The 26,676-nt window shown below is 43.5% G+C and overlaps 1 protein-coding gene across 3 annotated transcripts in view; it reads left to right on the plus strand.

Moving 5' to 3' along the window:
• tpcn1 (two pore segment channel 1) overlaps nt 1–26,676 on the plus strand; it is a 132,669-nt gene that overhangs the window by 19,852 nt on the left and 86,141 nt on the right. For all 3 annotated transcript variants that reach the window (XM_041202317.1, XM_041202318.1, XM_041202319.1), the window contains exon 2: nt 24,913–25,043. In XM_041202317.1, coding sequence (XP_041058251.1) covers nt 24,913–25,043 — 131 coding nt within the window. The remainder of the gene's footprint in view (nt 1–24,912; nt 25,044–26,676) is intronic.

Below are 26,676 nucleotides of genomic sequence, written 5' to 3' on the forward strand. Positions count from 1 at the left end.
TTAAAATGGCAAGCGACAGGGAGGTTTGGGTCATTCTTGCAGACAGACCGCAGATGTTCTGCAAAGCGGTCGCCCAGTTTACGTTTGGTCTCTCCAATGTAGAGGAGACCACATTGGGAGCAACGAATGCAATAGTCTAAGTTTGGGGAAATGTAAGTGAAATGCTGCTTCACTTGAAAGGAGTGTTTGGGCCCTTGGATGGTGAGGAGAGAGGAAGTGAAGGGGCAGATGTTGCATCTTTTGCGTGGGCATGAGGAGGTGCCATAAGTGGGGGTTGAGGAGTAGGGGGTGATGGAGGAGTGGACCAGAGTGTCCCGGAGGGAACGATCCCTATGGAATGCTGCCGGGGGGGTGAAGGGAAGATGTGTTTGGTGGTGGCATCATGCTGGAATTGGTGGAAATGGCAGAGGATGATCCTTTGAATGCGGAGGCTGGTGGGGTGATAAGTGAGGACAAGGGGGACTCTATCATGTTTCTGGGAGGGAGGAGAAAGCGTGAGGGCGGATGCGCAGGAGATGGGCCGGACACGGTTGAGGGCCCTGTCAATGACTGTGGGTGGAAAACCTTGGTTAAGGAAGGAGGAGGACATGTCAGAGGAACTGTTTTTGAAGGTAGCATCATCAGAACAGATGCGACGGAGGCTAAGGAACTGAGAGAATGGGATGGAGTCCTTACAGGAAGCAGGGTGTGAGGAGCTGTAGTCGAGGTAGCTGTGGGAGTTGGTAGGCTTGTAATGGATATTGGTGGACAGTCTATCACCAGAGATTGAGACAGAGAGGTCAAGGAAGGGAAGGGAAGTGTCAGAGATGGACCATGTGAAAATGATGGAGGGGTGGAGATTGGAAGCAAAATTAATAAGTTTTTCCAAGTCCCGACGAGAGCATGAAGCAGCACCGAAGTAATCTCCGATGTACCGGAGAAAGAGTTGTGGAAGGGGGCCGGAGTGGGACTGGAACAAGGAATGTTCCACATACCCCATAAAGAGACAGGCATAGCTGGGGCCCATGTGGGTACCCATAGCCACATCTTTTATTTGGAGGAAGTGAGAGGAGTTGAAGGAGAAATTTTTCAGTGTGAGAACAAGTTCAGCCAGACGGAGGAGAGTAGTGGTGGATGGTGATTGTTCGGGTCTCTGTTCGAGGAAGAAGCTAAGGGCCCTCAGACCATCCTGGTGGGGGCTGGAGGTGTAGAGGGATTGGACGTGCATGGTGAAGAGGAAGCGGTTGGGGTCAGGGAACTGGAAATTGTTGATGTGACGTAAGGTGTCAGAGGAATCACGGATGTAGGTGGGAAGGGACTGGACGAGGGGAGAGAGAAGGGAGTCAAAATAACGAGAAATGAGTTCCGTGGGGCAGCAGCAAGCTGGCACGATCGGTCTATCGGGACAGTTCTGTTTGTGGATTTTGGAACAAATGCGTTCATTTGGGACATGTCTGCAAAGACCCACATACTGCAGTCCAGACACACAGCCTGCTCTGTCATATCTTAGTCTATATTATTCATATCTACATTTTGGTTTGTTGTAAGTTCTTTCTTCTTTTCTACACAGTGACTTACACTAAGCACTAAAACACTAGACAAGAATTTTATGTACTTACTATCTCAAGTTTACACAAACCACTTTAAGTTTGGGAGGTAAAATGCAACATTTTCTGCAGTAAATTCCCACTTTCACCAAATACCAACTTTTACATTCTCTTTACACAACGCTTCTTTTGCAACCACTCTGCATCAGTAGATATTGTTTACTATTGAACCTTTTTGTGCCATGCCCAAGTTACAATTGCTTACTCTGCTTCCTGCTCACAGTAGTTAGTATCATTCAGGTAATCACTTACGGTTCATTGACATTTAACTGCCATTGACAGGCAGCTTCTGTTAGCTTGCTTGCAGTTTCTTTTATAAGTTTTAAAGTTTTCATTTAAAGTCAAAATGTAAAACTAAATTTCAAGTTGAGATCTTGCCAAAGAATTCCCACCTTCACAAAATTCCAGCTTTTACACTCTCTTTACAGTACACTCTTTTTATGACCACTTGATAGGAATAGGGATTGAACTGGTGGTCAGGGAACCGATCACGAGTGCTATTATATATTTGATAAACTTCAAAACTTTGCAGGGTAAAACCTGTCTTATGTTGGATGGTTAAATATGTTTTATGCTATAGATTTTGTTTTAAATTTGCATGTATGTGGTGGTCATAATTCTCAATTTATCTGTTTATGGTTTGGTCATTGTAGATAATGGAAGTTACTACCCAAATATATAGGGAACCATGTATAACTCTCTGAATAAAGTAATTGCAAATTTCATTTAATCCTTTTGATATGCCTCTTTTTCTGCCTCCATTTCATCATGGTTCATATGCTGTTGAGACTTAAATAAATCTAATAAGGTGTTTTATAGTAAATGCACTATGCTTGTTGCATCACGTAGTCAGCTTTGAGTAGCATCCAAATTGTTTAATGAGTCATGAATTCTGACAGATTAAATCATCTTTGAGTGGAAGGCAGCTGCCCCAAAGTTGGAGTGTGTATGTAAAAGCAGGTAGATTACCTGTTATCATTTTACCAAAGTACCCATAAGCATCCAGTACTTGCTGTACTCTGTAGTAAACTTGAGGTGGATTGTAAATTTGCAAATTTCTTCTAGTGCAACTTAATTGTTCTTCAGAAATCATTCCATATTTGTGTATAAGTTTACGACTGCCTCATAAAAAATATCTCTGACTGTCACAGAAATTTTTACTTATTAAAACAATCGTTCCTCCATTGTGTTTAATTCGATCATGTTTTATTTACTTTCATATGAATTTTGTGCTGTTCACATCAAGAATTTCAGTGTCAGGTATAACAGTAAAGCTTCCCGTACTTAATCCCAACCGTGGAAGTACTTTTCTGTTCCCAAAACACCAACCAAATTCTGCCTCCCTTGGTGAAATTGAAAATTGGCATCAGGTTTAGCTTTTACCTTCTAGGAACTGGATTACAAGTGTTTCAGACTTATTTTGTGAATGAACATTACTGCTGACAGAAATGGCTTTTGTTTTGTCAGTTTGGGTGAACGGGTTCCAGTGGTGAAAGACCATTAAATTACTTTTAGAAAACCCAGTTCCTCATGTTATTATTTATATTGCAATATACAAAATAGCAAATGAGCAGAACTCTAGATGAAATTAGTGCAAAGTAGTGGAATATATCATCAAAACAGTAAATTCTGACTCAAGCATCATGTTCAAACAGTTAAATACTCTGGTCAAACCACATTTGCTTTGGCAAGGGAAACAGGAAATTTCAAAGCCCCTAAAGAAAGGCAGAGATAGTTTGTGAGGCTTGTTCCCAGTATCAGAGCATTGAGTTATGAGGGCAAGTTAAACTCAAGACTAGCGAGTCTCCAAAGTGAGACAAGATACAAAAGAGATACGAAACAGAAAAGGAAAATCTAAAGCACAATTTTGACTACAGGACAAGGAAAAGGTATAATTATATAGTATACTTGAAGTTCTGGACCGATGAAGCATTTTTTCATGTGGAGAGTAATAAGGAAATCGCTCGAAGGAAGGGAAAGCTAAAAAGTCTCTGTCAAATGTGAAGGGTGCATTTAACAAACTCTTCAATGCTTGCACCCTTTATATGACAGTTTTTTTCTAGGAAGCTATTATTTACAAAGTATTCTTGACTCCAAAGAGGCATGTCAGGATGCATCATGGGATTACCTAGGCTTTACCAAGTTGTGGATATGTTTCGAAAGTGCTTGCAGTAAAATAAAACTAGAATGAATGTGACCTTGAATGACTAGCCTATGGATCAGTCAAGGATAAAGCTAATGAATGTGACCTTTGGGTCAGGACAAAATAAGTTGATGAATGGTCTAAAAGTTATACTGTAATAAACTGATAAGCTTGACCTCAGGGTAAAGATATGCAGATGACTAGGCACAGCAGCAAAGTATCTGGATAAATAAGCAAAGTTTATGTTTTGGAATGAACTATGAACATCATTTGTGCTAAAGGTCAGGTCATTGCTTGATTGTTTTACAAATTCCTCTGAACTGTGGTGATGATGAACAGGTCATTCTGTGTTTATGTTATAAACTCATTTGTAATTAACGATGTAACAATTAGCCCTACAAGATGAAAACGTGTTAGTGATAAGTTATCCCAAAGATGGTATGTATAACCAACAGAAACTGTGTAACTTAGAATTGCCTTTCAGAGCATTCTGAAAGAGCATTTTCCATATGTGCACACTTGTACTAAATAAAGAACTGCTGTTGAATCTACCTACAGTCGACTCTATATTAAGTGTCTTTTAGGTATTCCACAACAACCGGATGGTATAAATTGAAGGGAAGTTGGTGCTTATGAACTGAGTTAGCCATATTAAAATGAGATAAGAAATAGGCTAATGCCTTCAAAATTCCTGTTGGCCCATGAGGCTTTAGTTTATAAAAACAAAAAAACTGCGGATGCTGGAAATCCAAAACAAAAACAATTACCTGGAAAAACTCAGCAGGTCTGGCAGCATCGGCGGAGAAGTAAAGAGTTGACGTTTCGAGTCCTCATGACCCTTCGACAGAACTTGAGTTCGAGTCCAAGAAAGAGTTGAAATATAAGCTGGTTTAAGGTGTGTGTGGGGGGGGCAGAGAGAGAGAGAGAGAGAGGTGGAGTGGGGGTGTGGTTGTAGGGACAAACAAGCAGTGATAGAAGCAGATCATCAAAAGATGTCAACAACAATAGTACAAGAGAACACATAGGTGTTAAAGTTAAAGTTGGTGATATTATCTAAACGAATGTGCTAATTAAGAATGGATGGTAGGGCACTCAAGGTATAGCTCTAGTGGGGGTGGGGAGAGCATAAAAGATGTAAAAAAAAAAAACATTTTTAAAAATTTTTTTTTATGTAATGGAAATAGGTGGGAAAAGGAAAATCTATATAATTTATTGGAAAAAAATGAAAAGGAAGGGGGAAACAGAAAGGGGGTGGGGATGGGGGAGGGAGCTCACGACCTAAAGTTGTTGAATTCAATATTCAGTCCGGATGGCTGTAAAGTGCCTAGTCGGAAGATGAGGTGTTGTTCCTCCAGTTTGGATTGGGCTTCACTGGAACAATGCAGCAAGCCAAGGACAGACATGTGGGCAAGAGAGCAGGGTGGAGTGTTAAAATGGCAAGCGACAGGGAGGTTTGGGTCATTCTTGCGGACAGACCGCAGGTGTTCTGCAAAGCGGTCGCCCAGTTTACGTTTGGTCTCTCCAATGTAGAGGAGACCACATTGGGAGCAACGAATGCAGTAGACTAAGTTGGGGGAAATGCAAGTGAAATGCTGCTTCACTTGAAAGGAGTGTTTGGGTCCTTGGACGGTGAGGAGAGAGGAAGTGAAGGGGCAGGTGTTGCATCTTTTGCGTGGGCATGGGGTGGTGCCATAGGAGGGGGTTGAGGAGTAGGGGGTGATGGAGGAGTGGACCAGGGTGTCCCGGAGTGAGCGATCCCTACGGAATGCCGATAGGGGGGGTGAAGGGAAGATGTGTTTGGTGGTGGCATCATGCTGGAGTTGGCGGAAATGGCGGAGGATGATCCTTTGAATGCGGAGGCTGGTGGGGTGATAAGTGAGGACAAGGGGGACCCTATCATGTTTCTGGGAGGGAGGAGAAGGCGTGAGGGCGGATGCGCGGGAGATGGGCCGGACACGGTTGAGGGCCCTGTCAACGACTGTGGGTGGAAAACCTTGGTTAAGGAAGAGGAGGACATGTCAGAGGAACTGTTTTTGAAGGTAGCATCATCGGAACAGATGCGACGGAGGCGAAGGAACTGAGAGAATGGGATGGAGTCCTTACAGGAAGCAGGGTGTGAGGAGCTGTAGTCGAGATAGCTGTGGGAGTCGGTGGGTTTGTAATGGATATTGGTGGACAGTCTATCACCAGAGATTGAGACAGAGAGGTCAAGGAAGGGAAGGGAAGGGTCAGAGATGGACCACGTGAAAATGATGGAGGGGTGGAGATTGGAAGCAAAATTAATAAATTTTTCCAAGTCCCGACGAGAGCATGAAGCGGCACCGAAGTAATCATCGATGTACCGGAGAAAGAGTTGTGGAAGGGGGCCGGAGTAGGACTGGAACAAGGAATGTTCCACATACCCCATAAAGAGACAGGCATAGCTGGGGCCCATGCGGGTACCCATAGCCACACCTTTTATTTGGAGGAAGTGAGAGGAGTTGAAGGAGAAATTGTTCAGCGTGAGAACAAGTTCAGCCAGACGGAGGAGAGTAGTGGTGGATGGGGATTGTTCGGGCCTCTGTTCGAGGAAGAAGCTAAGGGCCCTCAGACCATCCTGGTGGGGGATGGAGATGTAGAGGGATTGGACGTCCATGGTGAAGAGGAAGCGGTTGGGGCCAGGGAACTGGAAACTGTTGATGTGACGTAAGGTGTCAGAGGAATCACGGATGTAGGTGGGAAGGGACTGGACAAAGGGAGAGAGAAGGGAGTCAAGATAACGAGAAATGAGTTCTGGGGGCAGGAGCAAGCTGAGATGATCGGTCTACCGGGGCAGTTCTGTTTGTGGATTTTGGGTAGGAGATAGAAGCGGGCCGTCCGAGGTTGGGCGACTATCAGGTTGGAAGCTGTGGGAGGGAGATCCCCAGAGGAGATGAGGTCAGTGACAGTCCTGGAAACAATGGCTTGATGTTCAGTGGTGGGGTCATGGTCCAGGGAGATGTAGGAGGAAGTGTCTGCGAGTTGACGCTCAGCCTCCGCGAGGTAGAGGTCAGTGCGCCAGACAACAACAGCACCACCCTTGTCAGCGGGTTTGATGACAATGTCAGGGTTGGACCTGAGAGAATGGAGTGCAGTAAGTTCAGAGAGAGACAGGTTAGAATGGGTGAGAGGAGCAGAGAAATTGAGACGACTAATGTCGCGCCGACAGTTCTCAATGAAAAGATCAAGAGAATGTAAGAATCCAGAGGGAGGGGTCCAGGTGGAGGGAGAATATTGGAGATGGGTAAAAGGATCCGTTGAACTGGGAGAGGACTCCTGCCCAAAGAAGTAAGCCCGGAGACGAGGATGGCGGAAGAAGAGTTCAGCATCATGCCGAGCCCGAAATTCATTGAGGTGAGGGCGTAAGGGTATGAAACTAAGTCCTTTGCTGAGCACTGAACGTTCAGCATCGGAGAGGGGAAGGTCAGGGGGTATAGTGAATACACGGCTGGGGTTGGGATTGGAAGATGGGGTGGGGACGGAGGGACAGGCCGGGGTGGAGGGTCCTAGATGGGTGTTGGTGTCGATGAGTTGTTGGAGCTTGCGTTCCTTAGCACTTGAGAGAAAGAGAAAAAGTTTCTTGCTGAGGCGTCGGATGAGCTGAAGGATAAAATGAAACTGGGGGCACGCGCAGCTTTGAAAAAGGGTACGGCGGTGCTGCTGGAGGGAGAGGTCGAGTGTGTTCATATGGCGGCGCATGGCACTGAGTGTGGATTTCAGAATGTGACGGGAACAGCAGTCCGAGAAACTTATTATGTCCCGGAGATACCTGTAATCCTGGGTGGGTTTGAAACATGAGGGGTGGAATTTCAGTTGAAATCCAAGTGGGGTAATCCTCTGGGGATCTCCCTCCCACAGTTTCCAACCTGATAGTCGCCCAACCTCGGATGGCCCGCTTCTATCTCCTACCCAAAATCCACAAACAGAACTGCCCCGGTAGACCGATCATCTCAGCTTGCTCCTGCCCCACAGAACTCATTTCTCGTTATCTTGACTCCCTTCTCTCTCCCTTTGTCCAGTCCCTTCCCACCTACATCCGTGATTCCTCTGACACCTTACGTCACATCAACAGTTTCCAGTTCCCTGGCCCCAACCGCTTCCTCTTCACCATGGACGTCCAATCCCTCTACACCTCCATCCCCCACCAGGACGGTCTGAGGGCCCTTAGCTTCTTCCTCGAACAGAGGCCCGAACAATCCCCATCCACCACTACTCTCCTCCGTCTGGCTGAACTTGTTCTCACGCTGAACAATTTCTCCTTCAACTCCTCTCACTTCCTCCAAATAAAAGGTGTGGCTATGGGTACCCGCATGGGCCCCAGCTATGCCTGTCTCTTTATGGGGTATGTGGAACATTCCTTGTTCCAGTCCTACTCCGGCCCCCTTCCACAACTCTTTCTCCGGTACATCGATGATTACTTCGGTGCCGCTTCATGCTCTCGTCGGGACTTGGAAAAATTTATTAATTTTGCTTCCAATCTCCACCCCTCCATCATTTTCACGTGGTCCATCTCTGACCCTTCCTTGACCTCTCTGTCTCAATCTCTGGTGATAGACTGTCCACCAATATCCATTACAAACCCACCGACTCCCACAGCTATCTCGACTACAGCTCCTCACACCCCGCTTCCTGTAAGGACTCCATCCCATTCTCTCAGTTCCTTCGCCTCCGTCGCATCTGTTCCGATGATGCTACCTTCAAAAACAGTTCCTCTGACATGTCCTCCTTCTTCCTTAACCGAGGTTTTCCACCCACAGTCGTTGACAGGGCCCTCAACCGTGTCCGGCCCATCTCCCGCGCATCCGCCCTCACGCCTTCTCCTCCCTCCCAGAAACATGATAGGGTCCCCCTTGTCCTCACTTATCACCCCACCAGCCTCCGCATTCAAAGGATCATCCTCCGCCATTTCCGCCAACTCCAGCATGATGCCACCACCAAACACATCTTCCCTTCACCCCCCCTATCGGCATTCCGTAGGGATCGCTCACTCTGGGACACCCTGGTCCACTCCTCCATCACCCCCTACTCCTCAACCCCCTCCTATGGCACCACCCCATGCCCACGCAAAAGATGCAACACCTGCCCCTTCACTTCCTCTCTCCTCACCGTCCAAGGACCCAAACACTCCTTTCAAGTGAAGCAGCATTTCACTTGCATTTCCCCCAACTTAGTCTACTGCATTCGTTGCTCCCAATGTGGTCTCCTCTACATTGGAGAGACCAAACGTAAACTGGGCGACCGCTTTGCAGAACACCTGCGGTCTGTCCACAAGAATGACCCAAACCTCCCTGTCGCTTGCCATTTTAACACTCCACCCTGCTCTCTTGCCCACATGTCTGTCCTTGGCTTGCTGCATTGTTCCAGTGAAGCCCAACCCAAACTGGAGGAACAACACCTCATCTTCCGACTAGGCACTTTACAGCCATCCGGACTGAATATTGAATTCAACAACTTTAGGTCGTGAGCTCCCTCCCCCATCCCCACCCCCTTTCTGTTTCCCCCTTCCTTTTCATTTTTTTCCAATAAATTATATAGATTTTCCTTTTCCCACCTATTTCCATTACATAAAAAAAAATTTTAAAAAATGTTTTTTTTTTTTACATCTTTTATGCTCTCCGCACCCCCACTAGAGCTATACCTTGAGTGCCCTACCATCCATTCTTAATTAGCACATTCGTTTAGATAATATCACCAACTTTAACTTTAACACCTATGTGTTCTCTTGTACTATTGTTGTTGACATCTTTTGATGATCTGCTTCTATCACTGCTTGTTTGTCCCTACAACCACACCCCCACTCCACCTCTCTCTCTCTCTCTCTCTCTCAGCCCCCCCACACACACACCTTAAACCAGCTTATATTTCAACTCTTTCTTGGACTCGAACTCAAGTTCTGTCGAAGGGTCATGAGGACTCGAAACGTCAACTCTTTTCTTCTCCGCCGATGCTGCCAGACCTGCTGAGTTTTTCCAGGCTTTAGTTTATGTCAAGTTCAGGGAAATCTTCAATAATGTATCTGTTGTCCTTTAGTTTCTTAAAGGTTTTCCTGACTTTTGCCTAGAAGCAACCAAAGGACAATATAACATGTGTCATTTGCATTTAAATGTCAGTGAGACTATTCTCCAATAAACAATGGTACAATTTTGCTTTGGAAGTAATGGCTAATAGTGCTCACCGTTGATGACAGCCTTATGTCTCGGACAACGATGGTTTGCCACATGGCGCTCATAGTTATTAAAGTGTAAATTGGACAGCAACCTTGGTGGCTGCACCTTCTCAATTAAATGTGCCTCTTTGGCACTGAAAATTAATCCTATAAGCCTGAAGTATCATTCCTTAAAATTGAATTATTGTCGGAGATTTAACATTTTTTTTCTGTCTCCTTAATTTATTTTTATAATTCCACCTTTCCTTCCCTATCTTTATTTTGCTTTCTGTACTTCACCAACACTTCCTGGTTCTGATTCTGCTCTGATTGTTCACAATTTTTCAATCTAATCGGTTAAGGAGATACGCAGTCACTTTGGCCGCTTTACACAGGTCCAGATCCCCTGTAGACGCAATGTTTTGACTCTCTAATACAGTAAATTCCATTACAAAATCTCATAGTCTGTGGGCACTTGCAATGAATGGTTGTTGACATTCCTTCGCTGCCGAGACCAAAGTCTCTTTGGGATGTAATTTTGCTATTTTTTTAATGAATAGCATTTGGCTTTGTGGTAGGGCTAGTGAAAAATATAGTAGTCTGCCCAGTTTTAGGAGAAGGCAAGAATAATGGGGCAGTGTGACTGGAGAAAGCAGAAAAAAAATATCAGATATAACCTGCAATAATTATAACAAATAGAAAAATATCAAAGTAAGAATTTTGGTAGGGGATGTAACTAATGGCAAGCACTGTAAACAGCCGTCAGGGGTGATGGTGGGATTTTTTTTGTCCTTTGCAGTGAGCAAGGTCGTGTGGCTGTGCTACAAGTAACTTCAAAGGGTACACACCTTGAAATACATTTTCTTCTTAAATCAGTGACTGGTGGGTTATTGCTTGAGCATGTAAGCTGCTAAGGATTTGATTAAAGGGATATTGTTGTTATATTGCAACTATTGTGCATGCTTGACTATTGATGCTACTTTATGGCTGTTTTATTTATTCACTGCCTCAAAAGCCACAGCTCTTCAATTACCAGCTGTTGGTCTCTGAGCTACTAATTTGTTTTCCTTTTTTAAAAAAAACTGCAAGTACTTGTCTATACCAAGTTGAAGTTTGTACATTTCTGTCATATTTTGTTTCATGTCACTTCAGATGTACAGTAGGACTTTTTTTCTGATAGATGGAATCCCTGATGGGCTGGCAATCAATGAATGCTTAAAAATAAGGAATCCATGGGAGAGCACTGCCTTTTTATTAGTCGAGGAAAACTTTCTGATGAATGTCTGCAGCTGTGCAGCTGCAACATGTACTTCAGCTTTTAATTTACAAACACCAAAAAAAAACAGAAGGTTGCTAAATAAAAATTCAACAACACTTTTTATAGTGTTCACTGTTAGACTATTAGTCCCTTCGGCTGTTTTCCATGTTCTGATTGTGAAACTAATATACTTCTGTTTTATTTTCACCTTAATAACCCATACCCAAGAATAACCAAATTACTTACCATACAGAAGTAGCATTTGTGGGTTAATAGGAAGCATAAAAACATTTCCTGTTTGGTATATAATGATCTCAAGTCCTTTTGTGTGTTAAATATGTTGTACTGGAATCCATTTATACTGTACCAGCAGAATTTGCACTTTGAACAGTGCAGCTGAAATTATATGATTCATCACATAGCATTGATCTTTTCACATTGCTGTGGTGCAGCTGGCAGTATAAGTGGCCTTAACCATTTAGCAGGTTGAAGGAAGTTTCACTCAAGTAGACAACTTAACCGCATGTACAGATCAGTGAACTAGAAAAGTGTTTTGCTCTTTAGTACGATCACGTGACTCCTGTGTGCTCATTGTGGAATCAAACGATGAGGATTGTAATCGTAAATTGTGAGCCTTCTTAAAAAAAAGTACACTTTTTTACTTCTGCAAAAATGCAACATACAGACACAGCTTGTGCTTGTTCTGCTGAGTTTATTGACCGTCCTTTGCAAAGATCTTCATACATTTGGGAATTTGAGACTGATGGTATGTGTTATGTTTACATTTGTCCTAGTCATAATTTTTAATTAGCTTTTAGTGAAGTGTGTGGATTGTGAGGAATACTGAGTATTAGGGCTTTCTGTGCTCTTGTAAATTTCTATAAATCTTGCCTTAAAAAAACTTACAAAAATAGAACTTTTTGTACTATTATTTTCAATCCTGGTAAAGGGTTAAAGCAGCTGTTTTTATATTTGTATTTAGTGCAATAAATGATACTGATTAAACTCGTTGAAGGAGAAGAAAATTTAAAAGAGGATTCAACTATGTTTACTACTAATTCAAATTAATTTTTACACTAAACTATGAATTATCCAATAATCTGAATTAAGTGAAATAATCACAATACAACAGAGAATTTAGTGGAAACAAATTTTTTAAAATTGAAGTACGCAGCATTGAATCAAGAAGAGTAGACCATATTTTGGATTATAAAAATAAATAAAATCTAGCTTTGTAATGTTCTGAATGATTGTCCAAAATTGACAGTCCGGTATTGAAACCAATCAACTTGGTACAGTTCTACACAATTGATAAACATGAATATTATTGAAATAAGGCTCAAGAGGAAAGGGTTATTTAGTGCCTCAGAAAAGTTAATGCCTCACTGAAGTATTACTGACCCTTTCATCACGAAAAAGGCCAGGGATGGAAGCAACAAAAAGGAAGGGGGATGTTATCAAAGATGCACAGGCGTGACAAAAAGATAATTAAACATTCTCCCCCTCTCTCTGAGAAGGTCGATTTGTTTTCTAGGACACAGATAGGAATTAAGGCTAGAAATTCAATGATGTAAAATTCATAAGGAGGAAGTGTTGAATAGACTGTTGGTACTTAAAGTTAACAAGGCACCGGGACTGAACGAGATGCATCCAAGGATATTGAAAGAAGTGAGAGTAGAAATTGCAGGGGCACTGTCATAAGTTTTCAGTCTTTCCTAGACTCAGGGGAGGTACCAGAGGACTGGAGAAGTGCAAACATTACGCCGTTGTTCAAAGACGGTTGTAAGGATAAGCCCAGCAATTACAGACCAGTCAAACTTCATTGATGGGGAAGCTTTGTTTTTATTCATTCACAGGATGTGGGCGTCGCTGGCTAGGCTAGCATTTATTGCCCATCCCTGATTGTCCTTGTTCAGAGGGCATTTAAGAGCCCTTCTAGAAACAATTATTTGGGATAGAATTAGTAGTCACATGGAAAAATATGGGTTGATAAGGAAGAGCCAGCATGGATTTCTAAAGGGGAAATTGTGTTTAACTAAGCTGCAAGAGTTTTTTGAAGAGTTAATAGAAAAGGTGGATGAGGGTAATGCTGTTGATGTGGTGTACATGGACTTTCAAAAGACATTTGATACAGTGCCACACAACAGACTTGTGAGATAACTTATTGCTCATGGAATAAAAAGGACAGTAGCAATGTGGGATACAAAACTGGCTGAAAATAGGAAGCAGAGAGTAATGGTCAATGGATATTTTTCGGAGGAAGGTTTGTAGCAGAGTTCCCCAGGAGTTGATATTGGGACCCTTGCTTTTCCTAATATATATTAATGATGTGGATCTTGGTGTGCAGGGGACAATTTCAAAGTTTGCGGATGATACGAAGCTTGGGAGTGTTGTAAACTGCGAGGAGGACAGTGTAGAACTTTAAAAGGGCATAGAATAGTTGGTGGAGTGGGCAGATAGGTGGCAGATGAAGATCAATGCAGAGAAGTGTGATGTGATGCATTTTTGGTGGGAAGAACATGGACAGACTATGCAAAATAAGAGGTGAAATTTTGAAGGGGGTGCAAGAGCAGAGAGACCTGGGTGTATATGTGCATAGATCATTGAAGGTGGCAGAACAGGTGGAGAGAGCAGTCAATAAAGCATATAGTATCCTGGGCTTTATGAATAGGGGCATAGAGTACAGGAGCAAGGAGATTATGCTGAACTTATATAAGACACTCATTAGACCTCAGCTGGAGTATTGTGTGCAGTTCTGGATGCCAAATTATACAAAGGATGTGAACACATTGGAGAGAGTGCAAAAGAGGTTTACAAGAATGGTTCCAGGGCTGAGAAACTTCAGCTATGAGAATAGATTTGAGAGGTTGGGACTGTTCTCCTTAGAGAGAAGAAGGCTAAGAGGAGATTTGATAGAGATATTCAAAATCATGAGGGAGCTGGACAGAGTAGATAGGGAGAAGCTGTTCCTGCTTGTAAAAGGATCAAGAACAAGAGGGCACAGATTTAAAGTGATTTGCAAAAGAAGTAAATATGACATGAGAGAGAACTTTTTCACTCAATGAGTGGTTGGGGTCTGCAATGCACTGCCTGGAAGTGTGGGGGAGACAGGTTTAATCGAGGTATTCAAAAGGGCATTAGATGATTGTTTCTATTTAGATAATGTGCAGGGGCACAGGGAAAAAGCAGGGCAATGGCACAAGGTCAAAATGCTCATTTGGAGAGCTGCTGCAGACACAATGGGCCGAATGGCCTCCTTTGGTGCCGTTAAAATTCTGTGCTCTGGAAACTGCATGGGAAGAAACCAGTTCAAAGGATTGTTAGTGCCAATGGAATCTAGGGGTGGAATTTTATGGACCCCACCAGTGGATTTGAAGGCTTGTAAACTGCAGCATGTCACCTGCCCGCCAGCTATCTGACGGTGCTGACCTGCTGCTCATTTCACAGGAAGGTGATGGAGGCATTGGTAGGCCTGCCCACCCTTGGGTCTGTTGAAAGCTTTTAGTGGCCAATTAATTTAACCTGTGGCTGGGGAGGCCCATGCCAAGGAAATAGCCTGGCAGCTTTTACTGGGCAAACATTTCTGCAAGTGGAGGGGGGTGGTGGTGAAACCTCTTTTGTTAGTCCCACAAGATCATACACACCTCACATCTTTTAACCCTCTCCATCCCAACCCCTCCCTCTCAAATCTGGCACTCCACCCCCTCATTCCCCCTACCAACCAGGCCCTGCTGATATCCTGGCCTTACCTGAAGTCCAGCGTCCATTAGCTCCTCATCTTTGGGGACTGCCTGTAGTCCCAGCAGTGGCCATCACTCAAACCGTGCATTGCTGGGACTATGTTGCTGACAGCCAATTGGATTGGTAGGCAGCTCTCTCAGGTGAGGCTTCCTCCCCAGATGGCAACATAAGAAATAGGAGCAGAAGTAGGCCATTTGGCCCCTTGAACTTGCTGTGCCTGTCAGTAAGATCTTGACAGATCTGATGTGGCCTTAACTCCAGTTTTCTGTCTGTCCAACATTACCAATGACTTCCTTGTCAAGCAAAAATCTGTCTAATCCAGCCTTGAATATATTCAATGACCCTGGCTCCATTGCTCTCTAGGAGAGAGAATTCCAACACTAATGACCCCCTGACAGAAGAAATTCTCCCTCATCTCCTTCTTAAGTGGGAGACCCCTTATTTTGAAACTCTGCCCTCTAGTTCTAGATTCCCCCACAAGGGGAAACATCCTCTCAGCATCTACTGTGTCAAGCCCTCAGAATCTTGTATGTTTCAATAAGATCACCTCTCATTCTTCTAAACTCCAGTGAGTGTAGGTCCAACCTGCTCAAGGGTGGAAATCTCACCCTTATGTAATTAATGTCCTGTTAAGTGGGGAAGTGATCCTCATCAACTCTTTAGGTGATGGGACAGGGAACCCCACCATCTGAAAAATCCTGCCCTAAGTTATGGTTATACACAGAAACGGGACTAGACCATTCAGCGCCTTCAGCTTATTCTAAACAAAGTGTATAAATTGATAAAGGAATTTTATGGGCAGTGAGTTCCAGATTCCTACCACTCTTAAGTAAAAAAAAATGCTTCCTGATTTCACTTCATAACTGAGTTAATTCAATTTAAAATTATGTCCACGTGTTTTAGATCCCCAACCAGAAGAAATAGCTTAGCCTTGCCTCCACATCAAATTCCTTTATCAATTTGACCTCTTGCTTAGATCATCTCTCAATCTTCTAAACTCAAGGTAATACAAGCCACAGTTATGCGCCCTTTCCTCATAATTCAAGCTATTAAGCCCATGGATCATTCTGGTGAATTTGTGCTGTACCTTCTCCAAACCAGTAATTGTTTCTTGAGATGTAGTATCCAAAACCAAATGTAGCACACCAGATGGGGTCTGACAAACTGGATAACTGAAGCATTATTTGTATTCCAGCTGTAAAGGCCAAACTCTGTCCCATGTATTTCTGTAGCCTCAAAACAATTATACAATATTTGTATAAAATCAGAATTTTCCTCTAACAGGAATGTGTGAACCTCACTGAAAAAGGAACTTTGTGTAAAACCCAGGGTAGATACAGTTCTTTATGAAAGGAACAATAAACCTCTCACAAGATGTGGACATTTTAGATACTGTTGTATTTCACTTGTATATTATGTTTAACCTCATAATAAAATTTTCCTCAAAGCTTCCTTGCATTGGTTCAGTATGTGCACTGGATGGTTTGGCAATGACCCAAATAGGCACAATTTTGAGCTTTGATGCTTTGAAAATGCATACCTAGCTGATTTTAATTTGGGCAGCAGCGAGGGTGTTTCTGTTTGGCATGAATGCTGCTTGCCATTTGTCAGCCCAAGCCTAGATCTTGTCCAGGTCTTGCTGCATTTGGACATGAACTGCTTCAGTATCTGAGAAGTCGCGAATGGTGCTGAACATTGTGCAATCATAAGCGAACATCCCCACTTCTGACCTTATGATGGAAGGAAGGTCATTGATGAAGCAGCTGAAGATGGTTGGGCCTAGGACACTATGCTGAGGAACTCCTGGAGTGATGTCCTGGAACTGAGATGATTGGCCTCCAACAACCACAACCATCTTCCTTTGTGCTAGGTATGATCCCAACCAGTGGAGACTTATCCCCCCGAATCCCATTGACTCCAGTTTTGCTAGGACTCCTTGATGCCATACTTGGTCAAGTGCTGCCTTGATGTTGAGGGCAGTCACTCTCAGCTCACCCCTTGAGTTCAGCTCTTGTCCATGTTTGAACTAAGGCTGTAATGAGGTCAGGTGCTGAGTGGCCCTGGCGGAAACCAAACTGAGCATCACTGTGCAGGTTATTGCTAAGCAAGTGCCACTTGATAGTATTGTTGATGACCCCTTCCATCATTTTACTGATGATTGAGAATAGACTGATGGGGCGATGTATGGCTGGGTTGGATTTGTCCTGCTTTTTGTCTACAGGATATACTTGGGCAATTTTCCACATTACCAGGTTGGTGCCAAGTTGTAGCTGTTGCTGTAGCTGTACCCAGCTTGGCTAGGGATGCAGCAAATTCTGGAGCATGAATTTTCAGTAGTATTGCCAGAGTTATGTCAGGGCCCATAGCCTTTGCACTATCCAGTGCCTTCAGCCTTCTCTTGATATCACATGGAGTGAATTGAATATGTGTGAAGACTGGCATCTGTGACCATTGGGATAAAGTGAGAGACAAAGAGCAATAAATCAGGGTTTCTGTACCCAATCCCTGCGCAATAATTATATTGGGGAATGGGCATCTTTGAAAACTGAGGAAAGGGATTAGTTTAGCAGTGATCTTCCCCACCTCTCCCTCAACCCCCAAGTAAATAAACTTATCTAGGACACTACCCTTATATATCTCAGCTCCAGGACATCGCTGCAGGAGTTCCTCAGGGTAGTGCCCTAGGCCCAACCATCTTCAGCTGCTTCATCAATGCTCTTCCTTCTATCATAAGGTCAGAAGTGGGGATGTTCGCTGATGAGTGCACAATGTTCAGCACCATTTGCGACTCCTCAGATACTGAAGCAGTCCATGTCCAAATGCAGCAAGACCTGACAATATCCAGGCTTGGGCTGACAAACGGCAAGCAACTTTCACGTCACACAAGTGTCAGACAATGACCATCTCCAAGAAGAGAGAATCTGACCATCGCCCCTTGATATTCAATTGCATTACAAAGCTGAATCCTCCACTATCAACATCCTGGGGGGTTACCATTGACCAGAAACTGAACTGGACTAGCCATATAAATATTGTAGCTACAAGAGCAGGTTAGAGACTAGGAGTCATGCAGTGAGTAACTCACCTCCTGATTCCCTAAAGCCTGTCCACAATCTACAAGGTACAAGTCAGCAGTGTGATGGAATACTCTCCACCTGCCTGGATGAGTGCAGCTCCCTCAACATTTGACACCATCCAGGGCAAAGTGGCCCATTTGATTGGCACCTCATCCACGAACATTACCTCCCTCCACCACCGATGCACAATAGCAACAGTGTGTACCATCTACAAGATGCACTGCAAGAACTCACCAAGGCTCCTTCAACAGCATCTTCCAAACCCAAGACCACTGCCATCTAGAAAGACAAGGACAGCAGATACAAGGGGACACCACCACCTGCAAGTTCCCCTCCAAGCCACTCACCATCCTGACTTGGAAATATATCACCGTTCCTTCATTGTCGCTGGGCCAAAATCCTGGAACTCCCACCCTAACAGCACTGTGGGTGTGCCTACACCACATGAACTGCAGTGGTCCAATAAGGTAGCTTACCACCACCTTCTCAAGGGCAATTAGAGATGGGCAATAAATGCTGGTCTAGCCCACATCGCTAGAATGAATGGAAAAATACACTGGTTCATCCTTAACTAGACTATTGTGTCCAGTTCTGGAAGCCACATTTTAGGAAAGATGTGAAGGCATTGGAGAGAGTACAGAAAAGATTCACAAGAATGATCCAGGGATAAAGAACTTCGGTTACATAGATTGGAGAAGCTGGGATTGTTTACCTTGGAAAATGGAAGGTTGAGAGGAGACTTGATAGAGGTATTCAAAATCATGAGGGATCCAGACAGAGTAGATAGGGAAAATATGTTCCCATTGATGGAAGGATGAGAACAAGAGGGCACAGATGTAAGGTAATTGGCAAAAACATTTTCATGCAGCGAGTAGAATGCACTGCCTCAGAGTGTAGTGGAGGCGGGTTTAATCGAGGCATTCAAGAGTGAATTTGATTGTTTTTGGAGAAAGAAGAATGTGCATGGTTACTGGGAGAAATAGGGAGTGTGGCAGTAGGTAAATTGCTATGCAGAGAACTAGCATGGACATGACTAGCCTAATGGCTTCTCTCTATGCTGTAACAATTCTGTGATCCTGTGAAATAGGATGTTAGTGCTCAAGGTCCAGAGGAGCTGCTGCTGCATCTAGAACTGTGTTCCATTATGGATCTCCACTTTTAGAATAGAAAAAATGGTGATTAGAGGAGCGAGAGCATCTATTGTCTAGCAAACTCATTGTGAATTTTGTAACTAAAATGATTGTGACATTGTCCATAAACATTTAGTGCAGGTGATTGAAATATGTCCGGGGTGTTTTGAATATTGATTTTGATGGATGTGTTTCTAATGAGCTTGATTGTAATATTTTAGGAAAGATTTTCCAGTTATGTTGTGTACTGTAATAAAAAGGATGAGTACTTATCACTTCGTGAGTCATTCAGATGAGCGGGGTACCTGTTGAAGTGGCACTTCTTGCTCCGTCTTTTCTCTTCAGTTTTCTTCTGTGTTTTTTCTAGTCTGAAGCTATGGATAATAATGGTAGAAGTTCCAGAGTTCTCTTCATTATGTAGCTGACCAGGAATCTCTCCTGCTTTTATCATTAGCATGTGTTGGAAGGATCTGCAGGATGATACTCAATCCTTTTGGCTGTGTTATGGATGCATCTTACTTGGCCATCAAGGCCTGCTGTGGGATTTGCACGCGGAGCTTCTGCTTCCAAGGCAGGAATGCTACCCACGGTGCCACAAGACTTCCTGCTGTCAACTGGCTATTTGACTGCAAGGAGACATCCAATCATGGAACCTAAACCTGACCTCATCCAAAGGTTACTCGTGCAGAGTAGCAGCCCTGTTCCAGCAGAGGTTAATGAATCACAATCAGAAGTAGGACTCTTGTCTTGAGGCCCATAGTACCACGGTCCCTGCTGAGTTCTGCACCAAACTAGGGAGCAGTCCTAGGGATTTGCTGTTCAGTATTTTTAATAACAACTGCTCAATCACGAGTTAAAATTAGCTCCCATTAGATGTTCGTTTGCACTATAATCATCAGATGGCCTTTCTGGCCTTGCTACATAATATTTGCCTGATAGAATAACATAACTACTGGCAATAACTACACCTGACCTTGATGAGAAATACAGACAAAAACGTCACTGCAGACAATGAGAGGCGGCCTTGTCGCAGTTTGAGGTTCTTACTCCATAAATACCCATGCCAGTTTGGATCATTGTCAACTTAAAGCTCAGTGGCACAATATGATGGCCAAGGAAATGACCCTGCGTGCTAAACTGAAATCTTGCTATAAAATTTTGAACTTCAAAAAGAATGTATATTTTCAAGTTTACTTCAGCTAATTAAAATGCCACAGTTTTTGGTGGGATGTGGAAATGCTTGTAATGATTTGGTCCTCTTGTGACATTCTTGAATTGCAAACTCTTTACTTATTAAGTATTTTTATTATAATCCATTCATAAAGATGTAGTACTACCTGCCCTAATCCTGAACCTGCATTTCTCTCATTTCTTTCTGAGCCCTTGACATCCATGAGACCCATGGTTACAGAGGTAAGGCTCTGTATGCCAGATCAGCGGTAAAATGGGAGTGGGTTGTAGTGTGCTGCAGGGCAAGGGCTCGACTGGTTGTGGTGGGGGGGAGACAAGACAGAGTCATGGGAAGGGGTAGAAGGGAAGAAGCTTGACTGTGGGGAGAGAGAAGATTAGGGAAGGTTGCACATGACTGGGCAGGGTGGGGGCACGGGGGCAGGAAGTTTCCCCTGGGCCAGAATTGAGAGACAGTCGTCTTACAGAAGGGCAGAAGTGAGTCAGAGCCAGAATGGGAGGATTGCAGAGTGAAGAAGCGCTTCAACTTACACTGCTGAGCTCCCAAAGACAGTTCTCCTGCCAGTCCAGAGAGGGGGAGGGGATGTCAGACCAGTGTCAGTCATGACCAGCATAGTGTATGCAACGTGTGGTCAACACCTCATTCATGGCAAAGGGTTTCTGGCATAGTACTGAGCCACAGATGGTTCAGTCACAGTCAAGAGAGCAGCTACAGCCTGTAGGGGTAGGTACTCAAATGGTCTCATGGGGGTGGGCCCCTATATGTGATGGTAGAGTAGGCCTCAAGATGGGGGGTGGGTGGGGGGGTAAGGTCTGCATGGAGCATAGGCACATCCACCTTAAACGATTTGGGGAGTAACACATGGATATCACCCAGAATTACAATGGGATCAATGATTACAGTGGGAGCGAATTAAGGGTAATGGGAGAGAGGGAAACCTGAACATTATGCTCCCCCAGGATGAAGGGAGGGATTTCCACAGTCACACAGGGAGGGTCAAAGCTGGTCTGGAAATAAAACCTGAGGACCACCGTCTTTGAACCTCAAGCAATGGCACAGCAGAAAGTGAAACCAAGAAAAATGCTGCTTGGGAGGGCTATTTTGTCTTTTGGGAGGAGTAGACCACAACCCTGGGGGGGCTGATTTAAAGGTGCACCCACTTGGAATCTGTATTTCACATGGGAAGGAATGCACAGTTGAGACATGTTGGGAGCGTCTCAATAACTATAGAGATTTTCTGCAGCCCTCAGTGTAATCGTGCATTCATGTGAACAAACAGGAAAAGCCTCCTGGAAAGCCCACCTCAGAACTTTGCAGCTGCCAGGTTTAGAGATGGGAACTCCCAGGACCCCCTGAAAGAATCTCATCCCCTCACAGAGCATGTGTCCTCATGTGTATCGCAAAGGATGTAATCATTTGTCCGCTGAATGAATAATTTATTGCCTCAAGTAAATGCAGGACATCCAAGCGCCTGTCCAAATCCATCTCATCGCAGCAGGTCTACTGAAATGGGGCTGGTGTGTCGTGGTGGGTGGTGGTGCATGGGAAGCATACTGTGACATTGAGAACAGTCATTGCATTGGCCAGGATCGTATTGGTTAATAGGTGCCAAGCCTTTGAACCCACAGTCACTCATGTATCAGCAACAAAAAGAGAACTTCGGAGGCTGGTGCTCAGTCATGTCTTTGTTTCAATGTTCTTGCAGAGGGGAAACCTTCAGGAAGATAAAGGGTACATTTAATGTTGCCTACATCATCGCTTGCAGGAAGGAGGAAAGGTGGAGAAGAGTGCTATGGCAGTGCCGGCTTGCCAAAGAGAGGAGTTTCACCCTGATGAACAAGGAGCAACAGAACCCCCTCTGGATTCAGAGGATGAAACTTACAGAAACACTGCGGAAAGGCACCTCTCAAGACCAAGAGTGTACAGAAGTCACACGTCTTTTCTGCAGATGGGTGAGAGACAATGTCGTCGCACCTCTGCATGTCCAGGGATCTGGTGGCTCACATCTGCCACATTTTCAGTGAGTTGATGCTGCTGGAACTGGGAGGATATCCTTTTCCAGTGGCCCTGAAAGTCACCACCACTCTTAACTTCTATGTTAGTGGCTGTTTCCAGGGCTCCACTGGGGACCTCTGTGGGGTTTCTCAAGCTTTCACCCACAAGTGCAAACAGGAGATGACAGATGCCCTCTTTGCCAAGACCCACAATTACGTGCACTTCGCTAGCAATCAAGCTAGCCAGGCAGCCCAAGCACTGGGCTTTGCTGCTATTTCTGGATTCCCACATGTGCAGGGTGCCATCAACTGCACTCGTGGCTATAAGAGCTCCCTGGCAGCAGGCAATGCAATACATCAACAGGAAAGGCTTCCACCTGCTCAATGCGCAGCTGGTCTGCGACCACCAGAAACACAATGTAAATTTGTACAAGATACCCGGGAAGCTGCCACGACTCCTACATCTTGAGTAGATCGCTAATCCTGGACATCTTCGAGGGACCACACAACATCCAGAGTTGGCTCCTCGATGACAAAGGCTACCCACAAAGGACGTGGCTGTTGATGCCTGTACAACTGCCACAAACCCCAGCTGACAAGGTATAACGATGCTCCTTCCGTCACAAGCGTTGGTAGAGCAGACCATTGGCATCGTGAAGATGCGATTCCTGTGCCTCGTCAGATCTGGCAGAGCACTCTGCACTCCCCAGAGGATCTCATGGATCATCATAGTTTGCTACGCCCTGGTGCTGCAAAGTGGGGAGGACTTGCTAGATGCCAAGAAGGAGGAGCTGCACATCTCCTCTGATTAGGAGGACATTGAGAGAGATGAGGACAATGAAGTCAAGGAAGCTAAGGCTGCAGGGGAAGAAGCCATAGCATGTGCCAGAAAAGGCAGGAATGCACATGAGGCACTCATAGCCACCAGATTCCAGGATGATGATGACGAGTAGCAGTGCTTATCCTGTCAGGCCAGTGCCCTCTATGATGGACCCACATCACCACAAGAGTGGCTAGACTTTTCAACTATCCTCTTCATTCTGAGATTGAGTATTTACACATTCTGCTCATCATGTCCTCATCTTTTGAAGGATGATGAAGCCTGGGGGACATGTTTCCTGGCTGAGATGGGGTGTCAACTGCAGGAGGTCATTCTAGCGTCACACGACAGAACGTGCTGCCTCTTCAAGCATCTCTCTAGCATCCCAGTCGCTAAGGCAGCCTACAAGAGGAAACATGGTAGTGTACCTTCAGTCCAACAAAGCGCCAGTGCTAGGATCCACTGAAGCCATGGCGGAATGGGCAAATCACAGGCTACCTGCCGGCGAAACAGCGCATTCCCAGCTGATGCATATTTAACAAGGCTAAAGGCGGACAATCTGGCGCGAAAACACGCCATTGTGGTCGGCAGGGATAAAGCTGCTTTTCTCACCTGCGACTACACTTACGTCACAGAGGGGAAAATCCCACACATTGTCTTCACCCCACCACAAATTTTGTATCCTTGCCACCAGTTTCATCCTCCTTTGTGACCACTGTCTCTGTTAAACACTGACTGTTTGCGACCTCTATCTTATTTGATCCAGAGCTGAGCTTCCCATCACATATCGCATCTATTTTTGTAACTGTCTCTGCTCCTACCTATATGCTGACAAGACCCTCATCCACACTTTTGTCATCTCCATACTTGACTTTGAATGCTCTCCTGTCTCAACCTACACCCTCCATTAATCCCATTTTTTCTAAAACTCTGCTACCTGTATTCTATTCTGCACTGCCAAACTTACCCACTATCCCTGTGCTCACTGATACACATTGGCCTCTGGTCCTGCAGCAGCTCAAATTTTAAATTCTCACCTTCGTATTTAAATCCCTCATGACCTCAACCGTTTCTGTACCTGGAACCTTCTCCTACCCTACAGCCCTCTGATTACCCAGTGTCTCGGGCATACTGAGATTCTTTTGCTCTACTACTGGTGGCCATGCCTTCATCCATCTTGACCTTACACTTGATAATTGCCTTACTAAATTACTTTGCTTCCTCAATCTCCTTTTCTTTTTAACTTCCTCTTTAAAATGCACCTCCTTGACTAACTTTTAGTCACTCTTTTAATATCTCCTTGTCAAATGTTGACCTTTACCTGACTTGACTTCTGAAAACATGTTGGGATGCATTTCTATTTTAAAGTCTCCAAATAAATGCAACTGTTGTTGCAGATGATTAAAATGAAGTTGAACATTTTGATTGAAATTAAATTTTAACATTCTCAAAACCAGGCTTGTTTTTGTTGTTGAGAACATAAGAATAAAGTCCTATAAAATTGCAGCTTATACAGATGCTAAAACTCCCTTAGTAGTGAGTTCTTGTTGTTTGAAATGTTCATTATTATTTCATCAATGCAACATGTATTCCCTTTTTTTGTCTTCCTTCCTCTTTATCCCCAAAGTTAAGAAAGCATCTACATTACATTTGGTATAGATCAGCTGATTCTAGTTCTTGTAAGACAGAATGATGACATTCTCCTTTTCGAATGCATTATGAATGAAATTTAATTCGCATTTATGAGGATAATACCTGACCTGCCTGGCCTGTTGCTATTTTGAACCATCCACTTTCTGTCCCTTTAATAGATGGAGGAGGATATGACATTATCAGCACTGAAGTAGTTGCAATACCAGACATTCGAGAGTACAGAACGAGCTATGGTTCTCTGAAACAAGTCTGGGAGATGAATTATCAGGAAGCAGCAATCTACTTGCAGGTATGGAACCTTTTTTTACAACTAATGAATCCTGCTCATGTAAAGCTATTAAAAGTGAACAAAGAGTATATTATTATGTCATTATGAAGTATGTATAGGGAAGGGAACTTGGCGGTGGTATTGTTGCTTGTTGTAAATTGATATAGCTTTTCTTAAAAAAGCAAAAATGTTAAGCTTTAATTACAAATAATCCTGGTAATGATGATCTTGCATCTGCTCTGCTCTTGCTGGACCTCTTGCCTTGACTTCCATTCCAGGTATTTCAACTTTGAACATGTTAATTTAGTTCATAGTCTCTGCACTTTTGGTTTAGTTTGGTAGAGTTGGTGTTATTTTTTTTTTAACTGTGTAATTTATTGTACTTGTTAAGGTGAGTGACGTGAATGCTGAAGAATGGAATTAATTTTTTTTTTAAGTTGCGGTAGCCAGTAACATTCCTGAACACTCCAAGGTAACTAAAACAGAAACAGGTTTAGAGTGAGGCTTCCACTACTCTTCTCTATCAACTTGAGAATTCCATTTCAAAAACCTTGAGTTTCATCTTGTATACTAATCAACTTTTTGATTTATCTAAGTGAGATTCAGCAGTTGTTTTGAATTTTAGGTAGTCTTTTTGCCTCTAACGCATGGTGACTACAAACTGGGTGGTGACTGTCCAAGCTCACTTCATTTGGAACCCTTACAAGTACAAAGATTGAGGCTTTGATCTTGGGCTAGATTCATACTCAAATGCCAGAGGTAAAAGCTCATTGCTTTGGTAGTGTGGGTTAGCGGTTTTGTTTCTCCTTCTATATTTTTTAAAAATAAAACTGGGAAGTTTTAGCTTGCAGATTCATAAAAATAAAAACAAATTAAAAACTCTGTAATCTAATTTAACCAACCTTGTATTGTAATGGAACATAAGATAGTAATTTAGTAGCATTGATTTAATGTATTTCTAATGTCGCTGAAATTAACAGGAAAGCCTTTGGCTAGGTTCATCTGTGAAATCCTGGTTACAGCCATGCTAAAAGTAGTACAAAAAGGAAGAAACTAAGTATGAGATCACTTATTTCTTTTCACCAGTGAAGACTGAATAAATCAAAGCTCAGATGAAGAATGCAATCACTATTTTTATTTATCTAAAAGGATGCATTGCATTACAGCTAGTAAAGTAATAGTGTATATTTTCAAATGGTTGACGAATATTTGGCAGTGTTCCATGTAGACTTTAATTTTAATAATGTGTTTTAGTTAAATTATAATTGAAGTGATCCAATCAAAATATCTTCTGTGCTATACCAGTATTACCAGTTTTAATTCATTCAATAGAATTCCTTAAGTTTTTTTTATTTATTGCATTGGCTAGTTCTGTTCAATGGTTAAATGGTCTTCTGTTCTTTAACCTATTTGCTGTAATAAAGTATTATTCATTATTAACGTTCAGTACATTGCTCTGTATAGAATGACTTGCAGTGCCATTAACCTTTCACTTTGATTTCAGTTATTGATTTTAAGACGGCTTATTTATAACAAGATGATGTGCTAATATGTAAAACTTTGAATATAATACATGATGCTGTGCTCAAGCTGCAAAGAATATGTTGGTAAATTTCAGAAACGTGTATAAATCCTTTTCTTAAAATTGCCTGTG

Source organism: Carcharodon carcharias, chromosome 13 (assembly GCF_017639515.1).
Source record: "Carcharodon carcharias isolate sCarCar2 chromosome 13, sCarCar2.pri, whole genome shotgun sequence".
Lineage (NCBI taxonomy): Eukaryota > Metazoa > Chordata > Chondrichthyes > Lamniformes > Lamnidae > Carcharodon > Carcharodon carcharias.